General features: G+C 53.6%; 6 protein-coding genes across 6 annotated transcripts; 5 read left to right on the top strand and 1 right to left on the bottom strand.

The window, feature by feature from the left end:
* Nucleotides 1–4,604: 4,604 nt before the first annotated feature.
* On the top strand, nucleotides 4,605–8,311 carry JN550_013332 (uncharacterized protein; the record flags this gene model as incomplete). The annotated part of the gene is made up of 2 exons (XM_049311908.1): nucleotides 4,605–7,815; nucleotides 7,872–8,311. 2 exons carry the CDS (start codon nucleotides 4,605–4,607, stop codon nucleotides 8,309–8,311), a joined length of 3,651 nt encoding a protein of 1,216 aa, XP_049164724.1.
* Nucleotides 8,312–9,116: 805 nt separating this feature from the next.
* JN550_013331 (uncharacterized protein) lies at nucleotides 9,117–9,719 on the top strand (the record flags this gene model as incomplete). The annotated part of the gene is made up of 1 exon (XM_049311907.1): nucleotides 9,117–9,719. One exon carries the CDS (start codon nucleotides 9,117–9,119, stop codon nucleotides 9,717–9,719), a length of 603 nt encoding a protein of 200 aa, XP_049164723.1.
* A 2,161-nt stretch (nucleotides 9,720–11,880) lies between these two features.
* JN550_013330 (uncharacterized protein) lies at nucleotides 11,881–12,755 on the top strand (the record flags this gene model as incomplete). The annotated part of the gene is made up of 2 exons (XM_049311906.1): nucleotides 11,881–12,403; nucleotides 12,469–12,755. 2 exons carry the CDS (start codon nucleotides 11,881–11,883, stop codon nucleotides 12,753–12,755), a joined length of 810 nt encoding a protein of 269 aa, XP_049164722.1.
* Nucleotides 12,756–14,199: 1,444 nt separating this feature from the next.
* Nucleotides 14,200–14,658, top strand: JN550_013329 (uncharacterized protein; the record flags this gene model as incomplete). Its single annotated transcript, XM_049311905.1, has 1 exon — nucleotides 14,200–14,658. The coding sequence occupies one exon, from the start codon at nucleotides 14,200–14,202 to the stop codon at nucleotides 14,656–14,658; it is 459 nt and encodes a 152-aa protein (XP_049164721.1).
* Nucleotides 14,659–15,137: 479 nt separating this feature from the next.
* JN550_013328 (uncharacterized protein) lies at nucleotides 15,138–17,350 on the top strand (the record flags this gene model as incomplete). Its single annotated transcript, XM_049311902.1, has 2 exons — nucleotides 15,138–16,112; nucleotides 16,166–17,350. The coding sequence occupies 2 exons, from the start codon at nucleotides 15,138–15,140 to the stop codon at nucleotides 17,348–17,350; spliced, it is 2,160 nt and encodes a 719-aa protein (XP_049164720.1).
* A 1,603-nt stretch (nucleotides 17,351–18,953) lies between these two features.
* Nucleotides 18,954–20,684, bottom strand: JN550_013327 (uncharacterized protein; the record flags this gene model as incomplete). The annotated part of the gene is made up of 2 exons (XM_049311901.1): nucleotides 18,954–20,404; nucleotides 20,510–20,684. 2 exons carry the CDS (start codon nucleotides 20,682–20,684, stop codon nucleotides 18,954–18,956), a joined length of 1,626 nt encoding a protein of 541 aa, XP_049164719.1.
* Nucleotides 20,685–21,510: the final 826 nt, after the last annotated feature.

The following is a 21,510-nucleotide window of genomic DNA, read 5'->3' as shown; positions in this document are numbered from 1 at the left end:
GGAGCCCAGGCCGCATGAACAATGAACCACCCCGAGCAGCGGCAAACCCGGGCTAAGCAAGGAGGGAGAGAGGGCCGACTTGCACCAAACTTGCACCAACGTCGTTCAGCTCATCCCGTCTTGTGGGTGCTCGTTTCAAACCATCAGCTTGCGCCAGCTTGGGGTGCTGCTGCATCCGCCTTATTCAAGCCAGGCCCCAGCTTTCTCGCATGGCCGGTTGATCACTTTGGTCTGCCTCGTCCACGATTCGCTGGCCTGCCATCCCCCCATCCGCTCAACACGTCAGGTTTTTTCGTGTTGCAGGCTTATTACGGTGGAGTTGACTCTGAGCTGCAGCGCGCGTCTCCGCTGACGGGGACCCCTGTCCTTGCTGTAAGCCGCGATGGCGCATTGCAGATGCAGGACTACACCAGCGATCCCTTCTAAGCACTCGGGACGGTGTCAACTCCTGTCATTCTTGGGCCTGGGGAGTAGCCAAATTCTGCTCCACACCTATTTTTGCTTCGCTAAGTTCGTTTCACTGGTCGTGTCCCAAGAAGTATTGGTGAGGCAATGGCAAACTAAGAACCTTGGAGACTATTTCGGGGCCGGCAGGTCCACAAAAGACATCAATCCCAATACTTGACCAAGACCCCACCAAATTCTCAACTCCCACTTGTACTTGATGGATTTCTTGAACAGCGACGGAGGCAATCTTTGAGTAACCAAAAAAGTATATAGACCCGGGAGCTACCTAGCCAGTTTATACCACGCCCAAGCAGCGATTTGCTGGACAGGCCGTTGCGGCCACATCTTGGAAGACGAATACCCTAGCTTTGATATATCCAGCCTCGCCTACACCCACCGGTTACTAATGCGTTTTTAGCACTATTAAAGCCCGCCAAACAGGGCTTAATCACTGAGGTAGGGAGCTACTCGCTTATTCAACCCAATATTGGATCTATTAGTGCAAGTCGGAAACGAACCAGTCTTGCCAGTGCTCTCCGCCGTGGTGACTCGCATAACTACAGGACGGGGGCCCTGAGCCACTTTGACTTCTACCTTTGCTTGGTTGGGATTGAACTGCTCTCGCCGCCGTTAGACACGTTGATGGCTGAGGCTGGAACAAGCTAGATGGACGACCAGGTGTGCTATCTGTCTCATCTCTTCGTATTGCTCAGCAAAACTGCGACCTCTTTACGACGACTGTCGAGGTCCAGGTAGGCTATGTCAAATGGAGGTGGCCGGAAAAGTGGAATTGGACCCTGGAATCCTCTCCCTTGCATTTACGGATTGCATGGGCCAAGCACAAGCGTACGGGGGTCGGAACGAGCGCCGTTGATCTGCCCCTCGTGTCCACTCAACATCGATCGCTATAAGTCTTCGGGAGCACTTTGCTAGGGTAGAGGCCCCTACAGGCCCTCAACGAACGATACGCTGAATGGAGACAGAGGGTTTGTCTTTTACACATTTCGAATGCAGAGGCTACCCGTTCCCTCTCTAGACCACCTAGGTACCAAGACAGCGAAATTCCGCCGCCGCCGCCGAACAACCCTAGGAGCCGTTGGTGCAAATGAGACGGTAGACGTCTTATTGCTGGGACCCCACAGTCCTTGGTTGGTAAGGTTCTAGAAAACTCCGGCGAGGTAACAGTAGTCGTTCCATGTAATTTCCCTTAATGCGACTACTACCAGAACAAAGACTTTTAGGTAGGACTGGGTGCAAATCAAGATTACCTCTGTATCCATGATCCTCAAAGAAGTCCGTTGCAGTCCTTCCAGACATTTACAGCTTTACACGATTTATTGACGAGTAGCGTCTTTTCATCGCCGTCCTCGCATCCACGTGCACTGATTTAGTGCGCTGTAGCTGCTAGCGTCCTGCGTCCCCTCGTATCCAGTTGTGACTTACCGTTCTCAGCTCCGAATCCCGTCTTTGATGAGGGCCAGTCACGTTCAGCTGAGGAAATCAGACAGAAACCCCCGTTGACTAAACAATCCGGAAGTGCCGCTGTTGCCGAGCCGTAAGTGTCATAAGTGCCACCAACAACGAGCGGCAAGAGGAATGGTTGCGAAAATGTAAGTGGCCCTCTCAAGTTTCGGGCCACAGTATGGTAGGCCTGGAACATCTAAATGGTGACTTTGACCGCCTCTGCCGTTGCAGGTGGGCAGAGGGAATCTGAACGGCACAGGGGCGGCACCCAAATCTAATCTACGTCACTCCTCGGCAGATGGATGCAGGAATCCCTTCAACACATTTAGAACGGAATTGCAGGTTGCCATCCGATTTGGTAACCATGGACATCTGCGACAGTTCGCGATTTTGCCGGCTTTGAGGTCTTTATTACCCCCCGCGTTTCTGTGACAGACAGACCGGGAAAGTCGTCAGTGACCACCACAAGCCTAGATCTAGGCCAGGACACTTCAGATGCTTGTCTCTTGTGAACCCAAATTGAGTGTTGCTTATGGAGTATCAAAGTATATCATTCGACGTATGGGTTGATCTTACGCGTCATCGCAAGAAAGCTCCAGAGTCTCGGTGAGAAGTACACTCCCCGTCCCGAACCACTTTACCGCCGATCAAGAAACCGGACCGGTCCCGTGGAAGCGGAACAATTACGTGTGCGGGTGGAAGCGAACGGGTTTCCACAGATGTACGTTACACGCGCACGAAGGCGATTTTAGGCCATGTCATACATGCGTAGCTAACTCAAGACGGAATTCCGGAAATCCATTCATTGATTAGAGTTAGGAGGTTTCCCGTTCGCGCTTTGCTAGTCTCCGGCGAACTCTATGCAGCCTGACCGCAGGTTCGAACCGCGCTGCTGGAATTGCGACACCTACCTAGAAATTTATACCCAATGAGCTCATCAAACTAGGTCCATTGGCGTTCCTCATTGAGCAGCCGGCATGTCTCACAGCCTGGCTCGAGACAAAAAGAAGGAAAAGTCCGCAGCCCATCCTCCCAGAGACAAGAGGCTTCATCCCATGGTTTGCGAGCGGCCAACACAAGCAACACACCGGCGAAGATGCGCTTTTTCCACTCGTAGTAGGTGTGAGTAAAGTTTGCCATCGTAGGCATCTCATACAGTTACCTACATAGTAGCCAGGGCAGCCAGCATCCAAGGACGGTCGGCAGGCCAACAATCCTTGCAGTGGACTAGGATCTCCTGAGCTAAATGGGGATCTTCTAATGCATTGGCGGGGGGGAGGTCTCTCAAGGTACCTCGCGGCACATCTCCCTACGATTTTCCCCAGATTGGACACACAGTCGAGAGCAGGGCTACCAGGATCTACTTCTGTTAGTGCATCGATCGGCTGCTTAGCCGCCCGCAGATATCCATCGAGTCGGCCAGGCGTTGCACTGTTCCCAGACAGGCCAGGAACACGAGAAGGACAAGCAATGCGGGTTGCGCCCGAGGGGCAGCACAGTGTGCCACGCTCCGCGCTGAGATGCTGCTGTTGGTAGCCCCCTTTCCAGCACCGACGCGCCCCTGTGGCCGACCCGGATGGGCCTTTTTTTCTTCATGGTCGCTTCCGAGGTATTCGCTGTCATCTGCTCCATTGTTACCAGCGGTCCATCTTCTTTCTGTCGTTGATGCTCTACGTTACCCATGCGGGATCCATATTCACCCGCATCATTTTCATTATATCGACATTCGTTACTCTGTCTTTCACAACTTCTTAAGTAATCACTCGGTGAATCTACTTGAAACAGCGACGTCTCTAAGACACCGACTGGATCCTGCAGCGACTGCCCAGCCTTTTCTTGCCATCGACGGCATCTTGGGGGCGACCGCGACTGACAGCGAAGGTTCCAACTGCTGCCCATTGAGACGAAAGCCTCTCGGACCCGGCTGGACCTCTTTGCCTGCAGATCAACGCAAGCTGCGCCTTCATCGCCATCTGGATCCCTCGTTAACCCCAGCCAAGAGCCCCCCCCTTCCGCCCGAGGCCTGTAGGGACAGCATACGATGCCATTCACCCCCTTGGAGCTGCAATAGCGACCCCCAATCTCTCTTCCTGACCCAAAGTGCCATCGCCCAAGACTGGCCACGGCAGCTGGGTTTCGCAAAAAGGAAGAGGCCTTCGAATTAGGAAAGCCCGTTGCATCAGCCAGCGCATTTGGCTTCGCGCTTGTCGCTGCCTTGGTTTCTGACGCCGCAGCGCCGGTGGAGTTGGTGGCTAAGAGCAGGGATCCTCCCTTAAGCCTGCAGCTGACCTCCATTGTGTCCAGTTGCCCACCACAACAAGCCGTAGGTAGTCTTTCTTGCTGCGAAACAACATTGCTCCTGCGCACCAGCCTGGGTGATGTAGTTGTCTCCATCAGGCCCTCGCCCGCTCTCTCAGCCTCTTCTTCGCATTCTTGTCGTCGCTGCTCTGCGTCGTTCTTCTGTATTGTTTGTTACGAGGCACGACACTAGTCATTTCCGCGTTGGCGTTGGCGAGGACTGCGTTTTCCACAAACCTCTTTGTCCGTGCTCCCTCGCTCTCAGTAGCCGTCCCCAATCCGCCTCGCTGCCCATTTGCCCACCGAACACCAACCCTTTGCCTCGCTCTTCCCTGCGCTTCCTGGGCCCTGTCTGTAATCATGATCCCTTAGCTAACGCGGAGAGATCCAGAAACATGTCACTCCCCGAGAGACCCGGGGCAAGGGCGTCTTATGAACAGCGCACCTCGTACCGGCAGTCTCCCTCGCGGCGCAACCGCCCCACGGATGTCGAGACGGGCGGTTATTACCCGGTCGCGCGACATGGCCACCAGCGTGCGCAATCAGGAATATCCGCCGAGACCATACAGAATCCTAATGGGACCACAGAGAGACTGCCCCTTTCACCAACCTTGGACCAGACAGAATTTTCTGCCGAAGGGCAGCCTCTGGGGCGCAAGAGGAGCTTGATACGACCGGAAAGGAACAAAATCGGGAAAGATCACCCAAACTACCACTACCGGAAACATGCGTCGAATATGGAGGTCCTGCCATCCTCGACTGGCAATGATCCGATTTTCGAGGACTTCGAGGGGACCACCGACGTGTCTGGAGGCCGGAGAACCCTCGATGGAACCTCTGATACCTCGGCGCCCCGGAGGAAGCGCAGTGGCGACGATGAAAAGGCCGTACCGCGCGACTCTGCACGAAGAAGGCGATCACAAGCCGGAAAGCTATCAAAGACGACCAAGAAATCCAAGAAAGAGAAATCCCAGGAGATTATCAAGCCACCCAGTGTATGGAACGTATACTGCGCCATCATCACGTTTTGGTGCCCTGACTTCATCCTGGGCTGTTGTGGCTTCAAGGCCAAGGCGCAAAAGCGAGCATGGCGGGAGAAAATGGGCTTGATCAGCATCATTCTGTTGATCATGGGCTTTGTTGGTTTCCTGACATTCGGCTTCACTCAGGTCGTCTGTGGCTCTACGAATATCCGACTTCACGTAAATGAAGTTGGACTAGGCTATATGATCTTCCACGGTGTTGCCTATGATCTCACCCGCTCTGGGCACCCGGTGGCCGAGGGCATTCCGCTGACGGTGAATGGTAAGCTTCCCAACGTTTTGACCGATCTTCCGGTAAAGTACGGAGGCATGGATGGGAGTTTCCTCTTCCAGAACGTCAACGGCAAGTGCAAAGACCAGATTACTCTTGCGAGCAACTCGGATATTCCCACCAACGACAACGGGGACTTAGCTTGGTACTTTCCCTGTCGCGCGTACAACCAGGATGGTTCCTCAAAGCCTAATGTGACAGAGGAGTACTACAACGGATATGCTTGCCATACAAGTCAGGTTGCCCGAGACAGGTTCTATCTCGACACAAAAGGGACAGCAGATGTTTTCTACCAGTGGGCCGACATCAAGAACAGCAGCCGAAATCTCATTGTGTATTCTGGCAATGTTCTTGACTTGGACCTCCTAAACTGGTTTGACGAAACCCAGGTTGTAATTCCGGATCGATTCAAGGAGCTGAGGGACCGGAGCACTGCGGCCAACGCTGCTGTTCATGGTCGTGATGTCACGCGAGCATTCCAGTCAACTGGTGACAAGCATGTTGCCGAATGTTTCGAGGAGATCATCAAGGTCGGCAGCGTTGATACGGACACTGTGGGCTGCATTGCATCTCAGGTTGTCTTGTATGTATCGCTCGTCCTTATCTTGTCGGTTGTTCTCGTCAGATTCGTGTTGGCAGTTGTTTTCCAATGGTTCATCAGCTCGAGATATGCCGCGATCAAAACCTCGCAGTCAAGCAACAAGAAGAAGCGAAACAAACAGATTGAGGACTGGAGTGAAGATATCTACCGAGCACCGCCACGACTGAACGGCGATCTCTCGAGTAGCGTAGGTGGTTCCGACAGAACCAGCAAGCGAGCGAGCACGTTCCTACCCACGACTTCGCGCTTCTCGGCAGCCTACGGTGTCGATCGCACCCAGCGACGTCCTCTGCCCACAACTATGGCGAGCCAAGCCTCGACTGGTCCACTTCTTCACCCTGGCTCAATGTACAGAGACACGAATGACAGCAGGTCCAGTTTCATCAACTCAGATCCCTACGCTAGTCGCGTGAGTCCAAATGATGGATATGGTCCCGCCGGCTTTATTCATGAAGCAGTCGTGCCACAACCTCCCTCCGACTTCCAGCCTTTTGGATTCCCCTTGATTCACTCTATCTGTCTCGTGACGGCTTACTCTGAGGGTGAGCATGGTATTCGAACAACTTTGGATTCCATTGCTACAACCGATTACCCCAACAGCCACAAAGTCATCCTCGTTATTTGCGATGGTCTCATTAAAGGCAAGGGCGAAACCATGACGACCCCCGATATTATTCTTGGGATGATGAAGGATCACACAATGCCGCCACAGGAAGTTGACGCTTTCTCGTATGTTGCCGTTGCGAGTGGCTCAAAGCGACACAATATGGCAAAGATCTACGCTGGCTTCTACGACTATGGTGCCAAGTCTGCTATCCCACTGGAGAAGCAGCAAAGGGTGCCGATGATGCTCGTATCTAAATGTGGTACGCCCGACGAAGCCAAGAAGGCAAAACCAGGAAACCGTGGCAAGCGCGACAGCCAGATTATCCTCATGTCGTTCTTGCAAAAAGTCATGTTTGATGAGCGTATGACTGAACTCGAGTTTGAGATGTTCAACGGCCTCTGGAAGGTTACCGGTATCTCGCCCGACTACTATGAAGCGGTTCTCATGGTGGATGCCGACACCAAGGTTTTCCCCGACAGTCTGACTCACATGCTCTGCGCCATGGTTCGGGATCCCGATATCATGGGTCTCTGTGGTGAGACCAAGATTGCCAACAAGAGAGACAGCTGGGTCACCGCCATCCAAGTCTTCGAATACTTCATCTCTCACCATCTTTCAAAGTCCTTTGAATCGGTCTTTGGTGGTGTTACATGTTTGCCTGGTTGTTTCTGTATGTACCGTATCAAGTCGCCCAAGGGTGCTCAGAATTATTGGGTTCCTATTCTCGCCAACCCCGACATTGTTGAGCATTACTCCGAGAACACAGTCGATACCCTCCACAAGAAGAATCTGCTGCTACTTGGTGAGGATCGATACCTAACGACTCTTATGCTACGCACATTCCCCAAGCGAAAGCAGGTTTTCGTTCCTCAGGCTGTTTGCAAAACGACTGTCCCGGACGAGTTCATGGTTCTCTTGTCCCAGCGCCGCAGATGGATCAACTCAACTATTCACAATCTGATGGAGCTGGTCCTGGTCAAAGATCTTTGTGGAACTTTCTGCTTCAGTATGCAGTTTATCGTCTTCATTGAGTTAATCGGCACGCTCGTCCTTCCGGCCGCTATTGCTTTCACCTTCTATGTCGGTAAGTACACGTCATGATACTTGCACACTTCTTCAAACACTAACTCTTTGCGCCAGTCATCATCTCAATTGTCCACTCGCCACCCCAGATCATCCCCTTGGTACTTCTGGGTTTGATTCTGGGTCTCCCTGCTGTTCTAATTGTGTGCACGGCCCACTCGTGGTCGTATGTCGTTTGGATGTTCATCTACCTCTGCTCTTTGCCCATCTGGAACTTTGTCCTACCAACCTATGCTTTCTGGAAGTTCGACGACTTCTCTTGGGGCGACACTCGAAAGACTGCAGGCGAAAAGACTAAGAAGGCTGGTCTTGAGTATGAAGGTGAATTCGACAGCAGTAAGATTACAATGAAGCGATGGGCGGAATTCGAGCGGGAGCGCCGCTTGAGGGACAACTACTGGCAATCGAGGGAGAGCATAGCTGGGGGTACCTGGTCTGTGACTCCAGATATGCCTCAACGCCACCCATATGACGACCAGTATTACTCAGACGCCTAATTTGCTCCATCAACGGCTAGCCGCAGCAGTAGACGGTTGGATGCCTGGTTCATTTTGCTTTGAATAGAGACGCATTGGTCACACAATTGTTCGGGGTGGTCGTATAGTGTCTGAGTCTCCGGGTTACGTTTCATGCGATGCGGCGGATAACAGGCTGGGTTTTTGTATAGAAAATGATTTTCGGCATTGGCAAGGCGTCTTTCGGGGGCAAGCGACGCCACTACTGCGAAAGCGTGTATATAGCGTCAAGGAGCACATTAGTATTGCTACCTCTTAATTCATACGTACGCATTCCTGTTATGAAATTTTGTTGGCCTAGTTTCTCCCTTAACTCGATGTGCGATTCGATGAAACTTGATAAAGAAGCAAAGAGTATGAAATCACTAGTAAGGGGATTGAGATTCCTTCTCCCTCAGAAGCACCCGATGTACGTTCCGCTCCTTTCTCAGGGGCAAATAGTCAGCATCTCATCGGCCCATAACACAACATGCATTTCCCGTCGGTTGTGAACCCTGGCAATCAAGCACAACAGAATCCGGCTTCTGGTCGCTGCGACATATTTACTTCTGTAACGACATATGCACGACCCGAAATAAAAAGAACTGAATTACTGAACGTCTTGGCGGCACGGACACTGGGAGTAGTATGTCGGAAAACAAAACGGCTACTTTGAATCAAGTTCAAGTGTCTTGTATAAAATGTTACTACTTTGGTTCTCTAGCAAGTGACCAGCCAGTCTCTATCTACTCAAACGGTCCACCCAAACTTGATCAACCACATTAAGGCATATATCAAGGGAACTATCATGCAACTGCATCACTCTCTATCACTGGCGCTGAGCATCCTGAGAATGGCTGTCCGTGCGACCTCCCTCCCTTACCTCAACGTGACGGCCGTGACGCACGCCGGCGGCGAGTCCGTCCTACAATGCTGGCAGCTGCCGTCGCCGTTCGCGGTTTCGGCGTCGCCGGGGGTCGCCAACGGGTCATATGCGTTCCTGGGCGCCGCCGCCAACGCGACGCTGACCGTGATCCCGGCCCGGTCCGAGGGCGGCCGCCACTACGCGCAGCCGCAGTGGGTGCACTTCGTCACCGGCCTCGCGCACATCACCCTACCCACGGCCAGCGACGCCGCCTGGATCCGCGGCGGCAAGTACGGCCTCCTCTGGGCCGGCGACACCCCCAACCGCAGCCGCGGCGGCCACAGCACCTACTACTGGGAGGAGAGCGTCACGCTGGCCCTGATGACTCCGGACGGCGAGGAGCCGGCCCATCGCGTCGTTCGCGAGGGCGCTTGTCTTCTTGAGGACCTCGTCGGCATGGCTGGATTGGGTGTAAGGGACTGTGTTGAGTGTGATGATTTGAAGGGACCGCAGGGAGGATACGGGCAAGTCAACACACCGATATAACTTTGGATTCATGAGGGCTATCTTGGTTGGTCAGCTTGTAGGGTCAGCGAATCGTACAGTATTGCCTGTATTGACTTATACAGGTCCAATGCATTCGGCGTGTCGCCAGTATCAATCCGAAGAAAGTATCAATGACAAGAGTTCGAGGCAAAAGAACACATGAAGTTACGGTTCAGCATAATATGCCATCGGTAGAGCGATACAATATGATCGATAGTTCGCTCTCAGTAGACAGAACATGCATTGGCTCCGATGAACGACTGTCTTGGCCCAGCGCTTCGCTCAGGTGCGCTGTAAGTTTGCCAGAATCATGCGATTTATCATGGCATGCACGTGGTACAGCTCGAATATGCATCTACCCGAGGTTCGTGTCAGATGACTTGTAGCATCGCTCGGGTCTTTGCATAGACGGGCTGCAGAGCAGACGGAAATGGAGGCCTCGGTGATAATCCCGTTACATCAACTGGATGCATCAGCCGTCAAGACTGGCGGTGGCTGGGGATACAGACATGTCTAGACTCTCTAACCGCGAAGAAGAGCGATATATCCTATTGTAGGTTCGGGACAACACAAGAATGGTATGCAAGAGAAGATTTCTGCAGTGCATTGTACGGTGCATAATGCTGAGGGAAGCTTGTCAACGCATTCCATGGCTAGAGTGTGAGGGACAACTACAAGCGAACACCAACCCTCTCCCTTGCAGCTTCCGACTGCCAACCATCGAACTAGACCCATACAACATTGCTTGAACAAGGAGGAGCACTGTTCTGCCTTGAATAAGCAAAGCACGGTGGATTGGTAGTTAGTAGAATCCTCCTGGCCCTTTGGGCAAAATAAGTTGTTCCAGGTCTATTCTTCTGGAAGCAAGGAGCACAATGAAACATGATGTCGGCGCTCCTTCGGGTAGTGAGTATACAGTCTATTCATGGTTGGTCTGGTCACACGATTAGTGAAGGATGATTTAAAGCGCACGGGTTGTTTCATCCATAGGAGGCGGCAGAGCCGCTAAATCGTCTTATTTTTGTCTCCTAAAACTAGATGAGGACCGTACCCATAATTCTCCTCCAGGATGCCACTCCTCGACTCCCTCCACAACAAGGCCGTGGTGATCCTGTTTATGGGAGACTGGGAAACGCTCTGTGTGGCCAAAGGTTGCGTGGCCCTATGGAGTATTTTCAAGACTTCAGCTGCTAACATTTTTGCCAGGGGCAAGCCTAAGTCGTGACGCTAAGTCAGTATGAATCTATGTAAGGAACCATGATATAACATATCAAACCATGTAAACAAATCAATTGAATGAGACCAGCTTACGCAATGGAAGTAAACTTTCTCTATGCTGGTCGATATTTTCAAAACCTACGAGTAGAGACATTCGGGTTGAGCTACCTCTAAGTGCCGTTACTTGTTGGATGCGCAAAGCGCCGATAGGCTCGGATCACGGGTATGATTGAGACCAGATTTTAGGCGGTTCACTAACTATTCAGAACCCTTATAGTCTGGCCAAACGTAGGGCGTATAAAATTCGCGAATGAATGCTTTCCGTTACCGAATTTATCTCGTGACAGTGTCTTAAAATAGAAACTCGAGCAAGCTAAGTTTTAGTGCATAATAGAAGACCAACTGTGAAAAGCCCCAGCTTGGACCGTATGATATGCCCTGGGACGGTGGTTTTGGTGGTAATATCCAGGCTAGCGACCTCTGCTGTGGTATTATTGCCGTAGGCTTGATGTTAGAATTTCAGGAGTACTGTAATCCTACCATGAGGTAACGCGATGCTCTGGCCCTTCCGTAGTGTCCTCCACGAGCCTCGTTATTGGCGAAGATCCAATATCGATGGTAGACATGGTGCGTAACAGCTTGAGAAGCAACACGGTGATTAGTGCCGAAATAGATTTTTCGTGGAACCGTTGGGAGATGATGAAATGTCCAGATTCTACACCGGTTCAGATTCACGTGGATACTACGAAATCGCCATTGACAGGAAGAATATGGACTTTGAAAAAAAAAGAAACTTGTATAAGTAAAAGCTGTTGGCGCGATTGAAAGTAGGTTCTCATCACAGCCAACAACATCCTGACTTCAGCTCGCAAGCATTTCCTCATCTCCAAGAAAACTCAGCCTGAGACCAATTTCTACAAGTTACCATTTATTGACTGCGAAGATGGTGAACATTAAGATGGCCAGCGGCGTTGCTCTACTATCTTCGCTTGTCAGCGCCAGCGCCATCCCAGCTCAGCAGATCAAGCGGGACTCCGACATCCCTCCAACTGCTTTGCCACAGAGTGCCTCTGATAACGACCTCAAGTTCCAGCCCGTCCTGGATTACGACACAGACAGCTGCTACAATGTTCCTGCCATCGATGCCCAAGGAAACCTCGACAAGGGCCTCAAAAACACGTATACGACCAACACCGCCGATGGGTGCCGCACTGCGTCGTACCTCGACAACCAGAACGTCTATGCCCGAACTCGTTGTAACAACGGCTGGTGCGCCTACATGTACGAGCATTACTTCCAGAAGGATGTCGGCCTCGAGCACGTGGCCGGTGTCGCCTCGGGACATCGTTACGAGTGGGAGAATGTCGTTGTCTGGGTGAAGGATGGTGACGACCACCCCAGCTACGTTGCCGTGTCCCAGCACGACGGCTACGAGACCAAGAAAGCTAGCGATGTTCGCTTTCAGGGTGAGTGACTACATCTACTCTCGATCCGCTGCTCAGCAGAACAAGACACTGACAGTATCCACCAGACCACCATGCCAAGGTTATCTACAACAAAGTCGGAGCGGGTACCCATGCTTTCAGATTCGGAAATGATGGTGACGACAAGATTGAGAATGCGAAGGGCAGCTGGATTCAGGGTGCCCTTGTTGGATTCTGGGGCTATCCCTCCGTGGAACTCCGCGACAAGATGATCCAGAACTGGGCCAGCACCGGAATCAAGTGCAAGATCGAGTCTGCCATCTACGCTGACTACCTCAAGAAGTCCATTGGCGACAATGACATTGGCAGCTTCGATTTCAACTTGGACTCTTAGAGGGCTGGTGAGATGGACAGAAACATTGCGCAGTGGCTACGGTTCTTTGTAGTATGATATAGAGGCTGCTTTCCTTCGGGTTTCCTATTTATTTCTTATTTTGACCTACATTCAACCTTTTTCTAGGCAATAAAGCATATAAGAAAAACATGTTCTTGATCATATACTGCCATCCAACGTAATGCTTAAGTACCTGCACTAGGAGTGAGGAACGACAGTGAGAGTAAGGGCCATTGGCAACAATAGACGGATAATGTCCATGCATTGCTGGAAGTAAAGAGAATTGCCCGCTGCCCAAATCATGTGCTGCAAAATTACGGAAGAAGATGAAGGGTTTCTTTCGGAAGTACACCAGCGGCAAAGAGGGGTGACTTGCCTACTTGTCGACGAGAGCTAGAATGTAATGGTGTCATCTATTCTTGGCAGATGGCGCGGTTGGATACCAACCATACCATGGCTTTCGGGCCGCCACTCGTGTCTGCCGATATGTAGCACTGTACATGGGCCGCATCTTGCTGAGTGGCACTGATGTATGTGATTGGTGCAGGCTATGAGAGAAAGGGGCCTGTCGCGTCGAGCTACCTCTATAGGTTATGAATGAGCGAGAAGCTTGTTTTGGGCCTCGTCGTCAAGGCTAAGTAGTATTTCACACTATGTACTGCTGATCTCTAAGTTAGGCTTTTGGTGGAAGAAAGGAAGGTGGAGGGAAGGTGTACTTGGGCGAAACGCCGCAAATTATTCTAAAGAACATGTTTTCCAATAGTGATTCGACCCCGGTTACTGTGCCCCCAAAAGCAATTATGGAAGGTTTGAAAATCTTACGACGGGTTACCAACAGAGACGCGCGAATCATGCACTCGTCCACATGTGTGTGCCCTTCGCTAGGTGTCAATGGATATATAATGCACACCTCGGGTATTGTTGGGGCCCGCGTGCCGATGATTGCTTCTGTCTTGGGATGACCGGTCAGAAAAGGCTTACGAGACATTGCCGACAATGCATTGTCCTTTGAAGTTCTGGCAGACAACGGTCAAACGGCTACGGGGCCAGAAAAATGATTAATCACTACGTGTACGTGACTGGCAGGGTGCCACATTTATCGACTACACCCGTTTTCGTCGCCGTGCAGATGCGCAGACACTGGGCTTAGCCGCCCGCCAGAGGGGAACACGGCCGGAATTGGTCAGAGACGATGTCTCCTTGCAAGCAGAAGGGCCCGACTTGGGGAAAGTACCAGCCCGGGAATAATAAGAGCGGACAGATGATGCTACTGTCGCTGACCACCACAGAGCAAGTGACTGCATAGTTGTCTGAGTCGTTGGATTTTGGGGCATGTCTGAGCGAGCTGGGAGCTGGACGGGACCAGGATACTATATCACTCACGTAGCGCCCCTCCGCACTGGACTGCTGGGACGTGGAGCCTCGAGCCGAGCCAGGATCATTGATGCCGTTGGCTGTCACTTGCGCAGCACTGGACGAGGCCAAGGTTGTAGAGCCGCCTGGATCGCACCCTGATTCGGTCTGTCGCGGTACGGGCTACGAACTCGTGCCATTGCCAAACCAGCCTCCGTCGCCCAGTTTGGACCCTTTCCTGCCAACCTCGAGTGGCGGGTTGGCCAGCTCTGTGCTTGGAGCCATCAAGTACAGACGTACTCGAGTAGGTAGTCACCTGCCGCAAGCAGCGGACCGCGCCGCAGCAATAATGAATACACCTTACAAGAGGTACCTAGGCAATAACAATAAGCTCTCCGTAATCGTGCGCTGCACGGGAGCCACATACGTCCAATTCTCTCATACGATTTCCCCGACGCACTTCCCGGCCCTGGCCACGTCCCTCGCTCCCCTGCGCACAAAGGCTGTGGACTCTGCACTCAGCTCGACGATGCAGCTGTGGTGCAACTAGATCTCGTTCCCCAGACTTCCCGACCCGACAATCGATCCTTGCCCGCCGGCACCCTAACTACATAGGCCACCCACTAGCCCTCCCCCTCCACATTGCTGGGTCCGGGCATCCTCTCAAGTACGGAGTCTTATCCTCAGCTTGCCGCCTCTTCGCTCTGGCACCTCTCTCCTGGACACCGGCGCAGCTCGAACCGCTCCACGTCGTGTGACCGAGACCCTTCCCGTCCATCATTTGGGTCTCCCCGTCTGGTTCTCCCCAGGTAGCCGGTTCTTGACTCAGTGCGCCCGCCGTGCAGTGTGGCTGCAGGTCGACCTCCTGCTCTCAGCCTCGGTTATCCGCCAGAGTCCTTGCATGGAAGCAATTGACTCTGCCCATTGCAGCGACCCTCGGGGCCAGCGCAAACTACCTTCAGGTAGCCAGTCCATTAAGTTAGGGGGCGCCACCGCCTTTCTCCACCGGACTAGATGCTAGCCATCGTCATGCTTCACTGCCCTGTCGACGCTAAGCCTACCCCAACCATAGGTGCAGATAACGGCGGCGCATCCTCTTCGACCAGCACCATCCCGAGCTCATACTCTTTGACCTTGGCTCCCGATCTCGTGCTCATGTCAGGCCATGAAAGCCAGGCCTGGTCTGAACCCAGCGGCTCAGGTTACAGCGAAGCCTCGGACAGCGCCAGCGATGGCGAGGACCACGACATGACAGACGCAGAAGACGAAGACGGCGGGGCGCCTCTGACGGCTGTCCATGTCGACGGCGACGGAACCGCACCGCCCTTGGTAGCCAACGCCATGGAGAGCGCTTCCCATACCCTCTCCCCCGGCGGGCAACCGTTCGAGGACGACGCCATGTTCCTCGAAGTTGAGCACGAGATGCCACTTTCTGACACTGACACCTGGAACCCCACCGTCGGGTCGCCGTCAACCGCACCGACGCCGACCCTGGCCGTGGTTCCCGTCCCGATGCCTGTTCCGCAGGTCCATCCCCATATCCAGATTCCAGCGGTAGCGCACCCATTCGCGCAGTTACCTGCATTTGCGCAACAGGCACTCTTGAACGGCGGGCCTCAACATGCGCAGTTCCAGCAGCTGCTGACTGCGGTCAATGATGACCTGGAGGACGAGTTTGCCGAGATGCATCCAATGCCCCAGAGCAACCCCAACCCCATGTCCCTCGGGCCGGATAATCTGGATCTCGTCCAATTCTTGCGTATGTGGGCTCGTATGGAGCGACTGCAACAGCCTCGCCAGGCGAAGCCCCGGATAGACCGAGTGTCCGAACTTACGAAGAAGCCGACGGCAGATCGCATCAGCTATGACCAGCTGAATGGAGATCAGAATGATCTCCAAGGTATAGACTGGGAAGACCTCGGCGTCACGCGGAAGCAAGCAAGGGAGCGTCGCCGTGCTACTTACAATAACTATGTGAACAAGGACGGCTCGGACAAGTGGCATGTAAGTCTTCATGAGCGAGAGGCCCCGTGTTACCTCTGACATATCTCTCCTAGCCGGCCCTACCGGATCGACTTGCTGTCCCTCGCGAGAATTACTTCCGCTTTAATAGTATGAATATGCGGCGAGATGCCTCTTTGCTGCATTTCCAGCTACGAAACATTCTGGGATGCACCTCACGCACCCGCGCCTTCTTTCCCAGCCCTGGTTGTATCAGAGAGATCGACCCAACCACAGGCCGGACTAAGAAGGCCATGAAATTTGAAGCCGACAGCGATGTAACCGTATCTACGCTGGCTACTAGCAACGATGTCCTCGTAGTTGGTGGCTTTATGGGGGACTACCATTTTCGCAATGTCAACTCGGAAGACCGATCATTTACACAGGGCAAATTAACTGACAACGTGAGCGGCATCACGAATCACGTCCAGATTCATTCAAGCCGCTTATCCTCAACACCAATAGCTGCTTTTGCGTCTAACGATTTCGGATTCAGGACCGTGGACCTGAACACGAACCATGTTCTCTCTGAGACTATGTTCAAGTTTGCTCTGAATTGCTCAGCCATAAGCGCCGACCACAGGCTACGCGTCATGGTGGGTGATTACACCAACGTGCTCATCACTGACGCCGAGTCGGGGGAGACACTCCAGGATCTGAGTGGTCATCGAGACTTCGGCTTTGCCTGCGCATGGGCTCCTGATGGGTGGACAGTTGCCACGGGCTTCCAGGATAAAAGTGTACGGATTTGGGATGCTCGAAAATGGAGGAGCAGCCACACGGGTCAGGGCTGCCCCGTGGCCGTATTACGGATGGACATGTCTGGCGCCAGAAGTCTTCGTTTCTCTCCTTTGGGCTCTGGAAAGAGATTGTTGATCGCTGCCGAGGAGGCAGACACGATCCACGCCATTGATGCCCAGACTTTCGATACTGAACAAAAGTTGGAACTCTTCGGTGAAATTGGCGGAACGGCTTTCGCAGACGAGGGTCGCAGTTTGATGGCCTTGGTCTGCGATCCGGCACGGGGTGGGCTGATCCAATTCGATCGATGCGACGCTGGTGCTGAGGATATGTTCAACGTCACTGGTCAGAACCAAAGTTCCCAGCACTGGAACTGGTGGCGATCGAATGAATACGACTGGGCCTCGAACTCCGAAATTGTCGCACAGCCGGACTATCTAGGCACAGTGAATGGCCGTCGAAGAAGAGCGGCTATCGTGGACAACCCCCACATGTTTTAAGGCATCTCGAATGTTTTATTTTACGAAGCATACGAAATTGGGCATGGGAATTGCGGGATATAGATGCATTCGAGGCCACGGCGGCGACAGTGGCTGCCCTCACCCGTTTCAGTTTCCTTTGTTCGTTGATTCATATGCATGGTTTTGGCAGCATATGCATTTGGCCGCATTAGCATTGGGGCTGTCGGTCCTGTTTCGGGATATAAGGCAGCTCGGAAAGTTGGGAAGCTTGGAATTTAAGGATTGGTTGACGGCATATACCCCGACGAAAGTCGACACATACTATATATAACACGACAGTGCGAGGCATCAATCTGGGCTACTTGCTGCTGCATATATGGAAGGTCAGGAATGGAAGGACTACCTCATATCGAAAGGAGCATATCGAAAGGAGCGGGAGGGCTGCACCGCGTTTCTAGCATCATGTAAATTTGGGGGACGTAAGACAACTTCTCATCGACCAGATAAAATATCACAACTACATCATCCACGTGAAGAAACGCCGCAATGTGTTCGCGACGGTAGCGGTGCCATCCGTTCTAGGAGACAGCTGAGCCTTTCTTTCATTGTCGTGCTCCGCTAATGTTCAGTCTTGCATACTTGGCCATGTTTGTTGGTGCCCCAGTTCTATGATTTATGTACGATAGTGCCTCTGGCTGAATCAGGTTTCATGTCAACAAGCGCTGCAATGTCAAGGTGCAGTGCAGTACGGCAACGGCGGCAACCCAAAAGCATAGGAGACTGTCCGACAATCTCCCTGAGAAGGTGTCCATTTCGCTACAACCGGCAAGCTGAATGGACCCGGTGGGTCACGATGAACCTAGCGGCTCCGCTGGCAGTCAGAAACATCCAAAGAACACAATATATAAGGGCGTACGTGGGACCAGGAGGAGTGGGACAATGTCAGTTCTGACGACGAGGGGTTATCAGTCTAGACCACACTGTAGGTCGCGGGCTGCTAGTTTCTTCAAGCTGTAGAGGGAAGGGCTACTATACACTATGTCACGTTCTGCAGAGTATACACGAGGCTTAGTGAGTCGGGACAGGGGGGTTCAAGAAAGATGGTGTTATATCAGAAACAGCAACCCCGCTGAGAAGTCTAAGACCTCAGGGGGGATTCGCTGTGCCCACAGACGCAGTAAGCACGTGAGGGGGTATAGAAAGAAAATGGCAAGGGAGTACTTGGTTGCGAGGGTTGCACACCAAAGACGTTGTGAAGGGTAAAAAAAAGTTTGGTTGCGTAAAACAGCGACATCCATAATAGACACTAGTAAATTACAACATTATGAATCAGACCCTAATTTGACAGCCAGGGGACTTTGTGGCACGTAATGTTGCTTGGTTGAATCGCCCTCAACCACGCATCTGTGTAAGACACCCCCATAACCCGACCACCAGAGGGAAGATTATATATAAAGCCACGCCGGACGCGATCGAGCTTGTGGTGGATCGCTTCTTTGTCCTCCCCTGAGCTGTTGATATCCCAACCGTTTCACGCCGCGCGCTGTCCCATGTCCAAGGAGTTTGTCCAGGTATGCAAAATGAAGAACGTGATCATGTACAAGATGCGTGAGGGAAATTCACCTCCCAAGTAGTCTAATGCTTACAGGCTGAGGCCGCTGAGGCCGAGAGCGCTGCTGCATCCCCAGTGCTGCTCGCACTTGCAGTCGGTGTCGGCGCTCTTCCACTTGTCATCAGTCAGACTGAAGAAGACGGACACATCTGCGACCTTCTCGAGGAGAGAAGAGATGGCGGCAGCCTGCTCGGCCTCACCTGCGCAGGCAGCGCCGTTGCAGACACCGGCGGAGGGCCAGCCAGTCTCCAAAACGCGGCCCTCCTTACCGGGGCAGACAGTGTTGGCAATCTGAAGCTGGGTCAGGACGAAGTCACCAGCCTGGGCGGCGGTGGTCTCGGTGTTGAAGTAAGCGTGAGCCTGGATACCGACAAGGTCGACGACACCGCAGAGGGCGCCCTTGACCTCATCCTTCTGCCACTCACCGGTGGTGTCGGTGGTGGTGTAAGGACCGGTGTAGCCGGAGAAGGAAGACTTGCACTGGCTGATGAGGCCAGCAAGCTCGCTGGGCTGGCAGTGGCCGTTGAAGAGGGCCTCGTTGGCAACAACAATCATGTCGACAATGTCCCACTGGGCCCACGACTTGATGGAGCTGATCTGCTGGGAGACGGTGGGGTTGTTGGCAGTGCAGCCAGGGGCATCGATGAAGATACCGATGATCATGCGGACGCCGTGGGCGGCGCAGGCGCTACCAACGTTGGGCAGAGTGTCGCAGTCAGTGGAGTAGACACGGACGGTGCTGATGCCCTTCTCGGAGATGGCCTTGATATCCTCAGTAACAGCGCTGGCGCTCTTGCAGTTGCCATTGCTGTCGTAGGGGGTGTAGGTAATGGCCCAGGGAGCGCCACCCTTACCCGAGGGAAGACCGCTGGGAGAGGGCTTGGCAGAGCTGGCAGGAGCGGAAGTGGCAGGGTAAGTAGCAACGGGAGAGGTGGCAGGCGAGGTCGAGTAGACGGGGACAGCCGAGGTGGTGGGGATATCGAAGGGGCAGTAGACGACAGTGCTAGTACCGGTGATGGTGGTGGTAATCTCGGGCTGCGTGTAGGTGCCGGGGCAGTAGGTGCTGACGACCGGGACGACGACAGTGGTGTCCTTGGTGACAGCGGTCGTGGTCGGCGCAATGGTGTAAGTACCGGCCGAGGGGCAGACGTAGGTGGTGGTCTTGATGACGCTGGTCACGACGCCCTCGCTGGTGGAAACGGTGGCGTAGGGGCAGGTGACGGTGGTGGCGGTCGAGACAACGGTCGTGACACCTCCCAGAGTGTGGGTTCCGCTGGTAACTGCGGTGGTGGAAGCGGCGCACACGGTAGTGGTGGCCGTCAGGGTGACGGTGGTGGCCGGGAAAGTGTAGACACCAGGGGTCGGGCAAGTTTGAGCCACGGGAGTGGGCACGACGACGACGACCTGGGTCGAAGTCGAAGGAGCAGCAGTCGTGGTGGGGACGACCTTGGTGCTGGTTGAGGGAGGAGGGTTGGGGTGGACTATAGGGCGCATGTTAGTCATCAAGCTATACTGTATCATACTATGCAGGAAGCAACAACACCCCGCGAGGTGCTGTTTCTCTCCTGGCACTGGGGTGCACTCACGAGTAGCTTCACCGTAGTAGGTGGAGTAGATGGTGGTGCAGCCACAGGTGTCGTTGCTGAGAGCCTTCTTCTCCAGACCGTGGAACGAATCGTGAACGTGGCGACGGTGAACGTTGCTGGCGCTGACGCCTCCGACGAGGGCCGCCGCGGCGGCGACTGCGAATGTTGCCTTCATGATTCCTTCTATTAAAACCCCGGGGGACTAGATTCCAAGGTGAATATTACGTAGATTGCTGTTTTAGGGATTCGTGATTTCGTGAGAAACGAGTGCCCGCTGAAAGAGTGAAGCGGTGTGTGGGAGTGAAAACGAAGGACGAAAGCTGGAGGACGCTATCACGACGACAGCATCAACATCAGAGGGTCTTTCCGTGAAGAGGGAGGGGAAAAGGGAAGAGGAGGGCTGATCGATGAGCAGACCCGGCAGTTTTATTATGGCTAATGGGTTCATGGATGGGTGCCAGACCCCGTTCTATGGCAAGGCGCCAGCCCGGACAGGGTGGATGCTTTTGGTAGGAGGGCCACCATGGAACCCGGCCGCAGACTCTCGTGGACGACCGGGGCCCTGGCACCCCTTGCTCGTCTACTATGTACAGTAGCTCATCTCACGGGCTGCCCACCGGGGGGGCGTCCAATGTCGTCGACCCCTCGGCAGGCCACCCATGCCCAGGATCGTGCGCAGGGCCTCTCTGTTCGGATGCCGAATATAACGCCAGCTGGATGGCAGATAGGTTAGCAGCGCTGGCCGCGTCGCTGGGCGGGCGAATGAGCGGCGCGCACTAATACCGGGTGACGAGTGTCCCCGGGCCACGAGGGCACGATAGGCGCATGGGCGCGGATGATTCGCGCGGCGGCGCAGGACGGGACATTGGCTGCCCTGGAAAACGAGCGAGGTCAATAAAGGAGCAGGGAGATTTGTGATGATGGACAGCGGTCGACTGCTCGGCGCCAGTTAGCGCGGCCGAAAGCGTCCAAGTGGGTGCTGCCAACGCTCGTGGGAAATT

The sequence above is a fragment of the Neoarthrinium moseri genome (genome assembly GCF_022829205.1).
Source record: "Neoarthrinium moseri strain CBS 164.80 chromosome Unknown scaffold111_Wmoseri_CBS_16480, whole genome shotgun sequence".
Lineage (NCBI taxonomy): Eukaryota > Fungi > Ascomycota > Sordariomycetes > Amphisphaeriales > Apiosporaceae > Neoarthrinium > Neoarthrinium moseri.
This window is presented reverse-complemented; position numbering and strand designations above follow the sequence as displayed.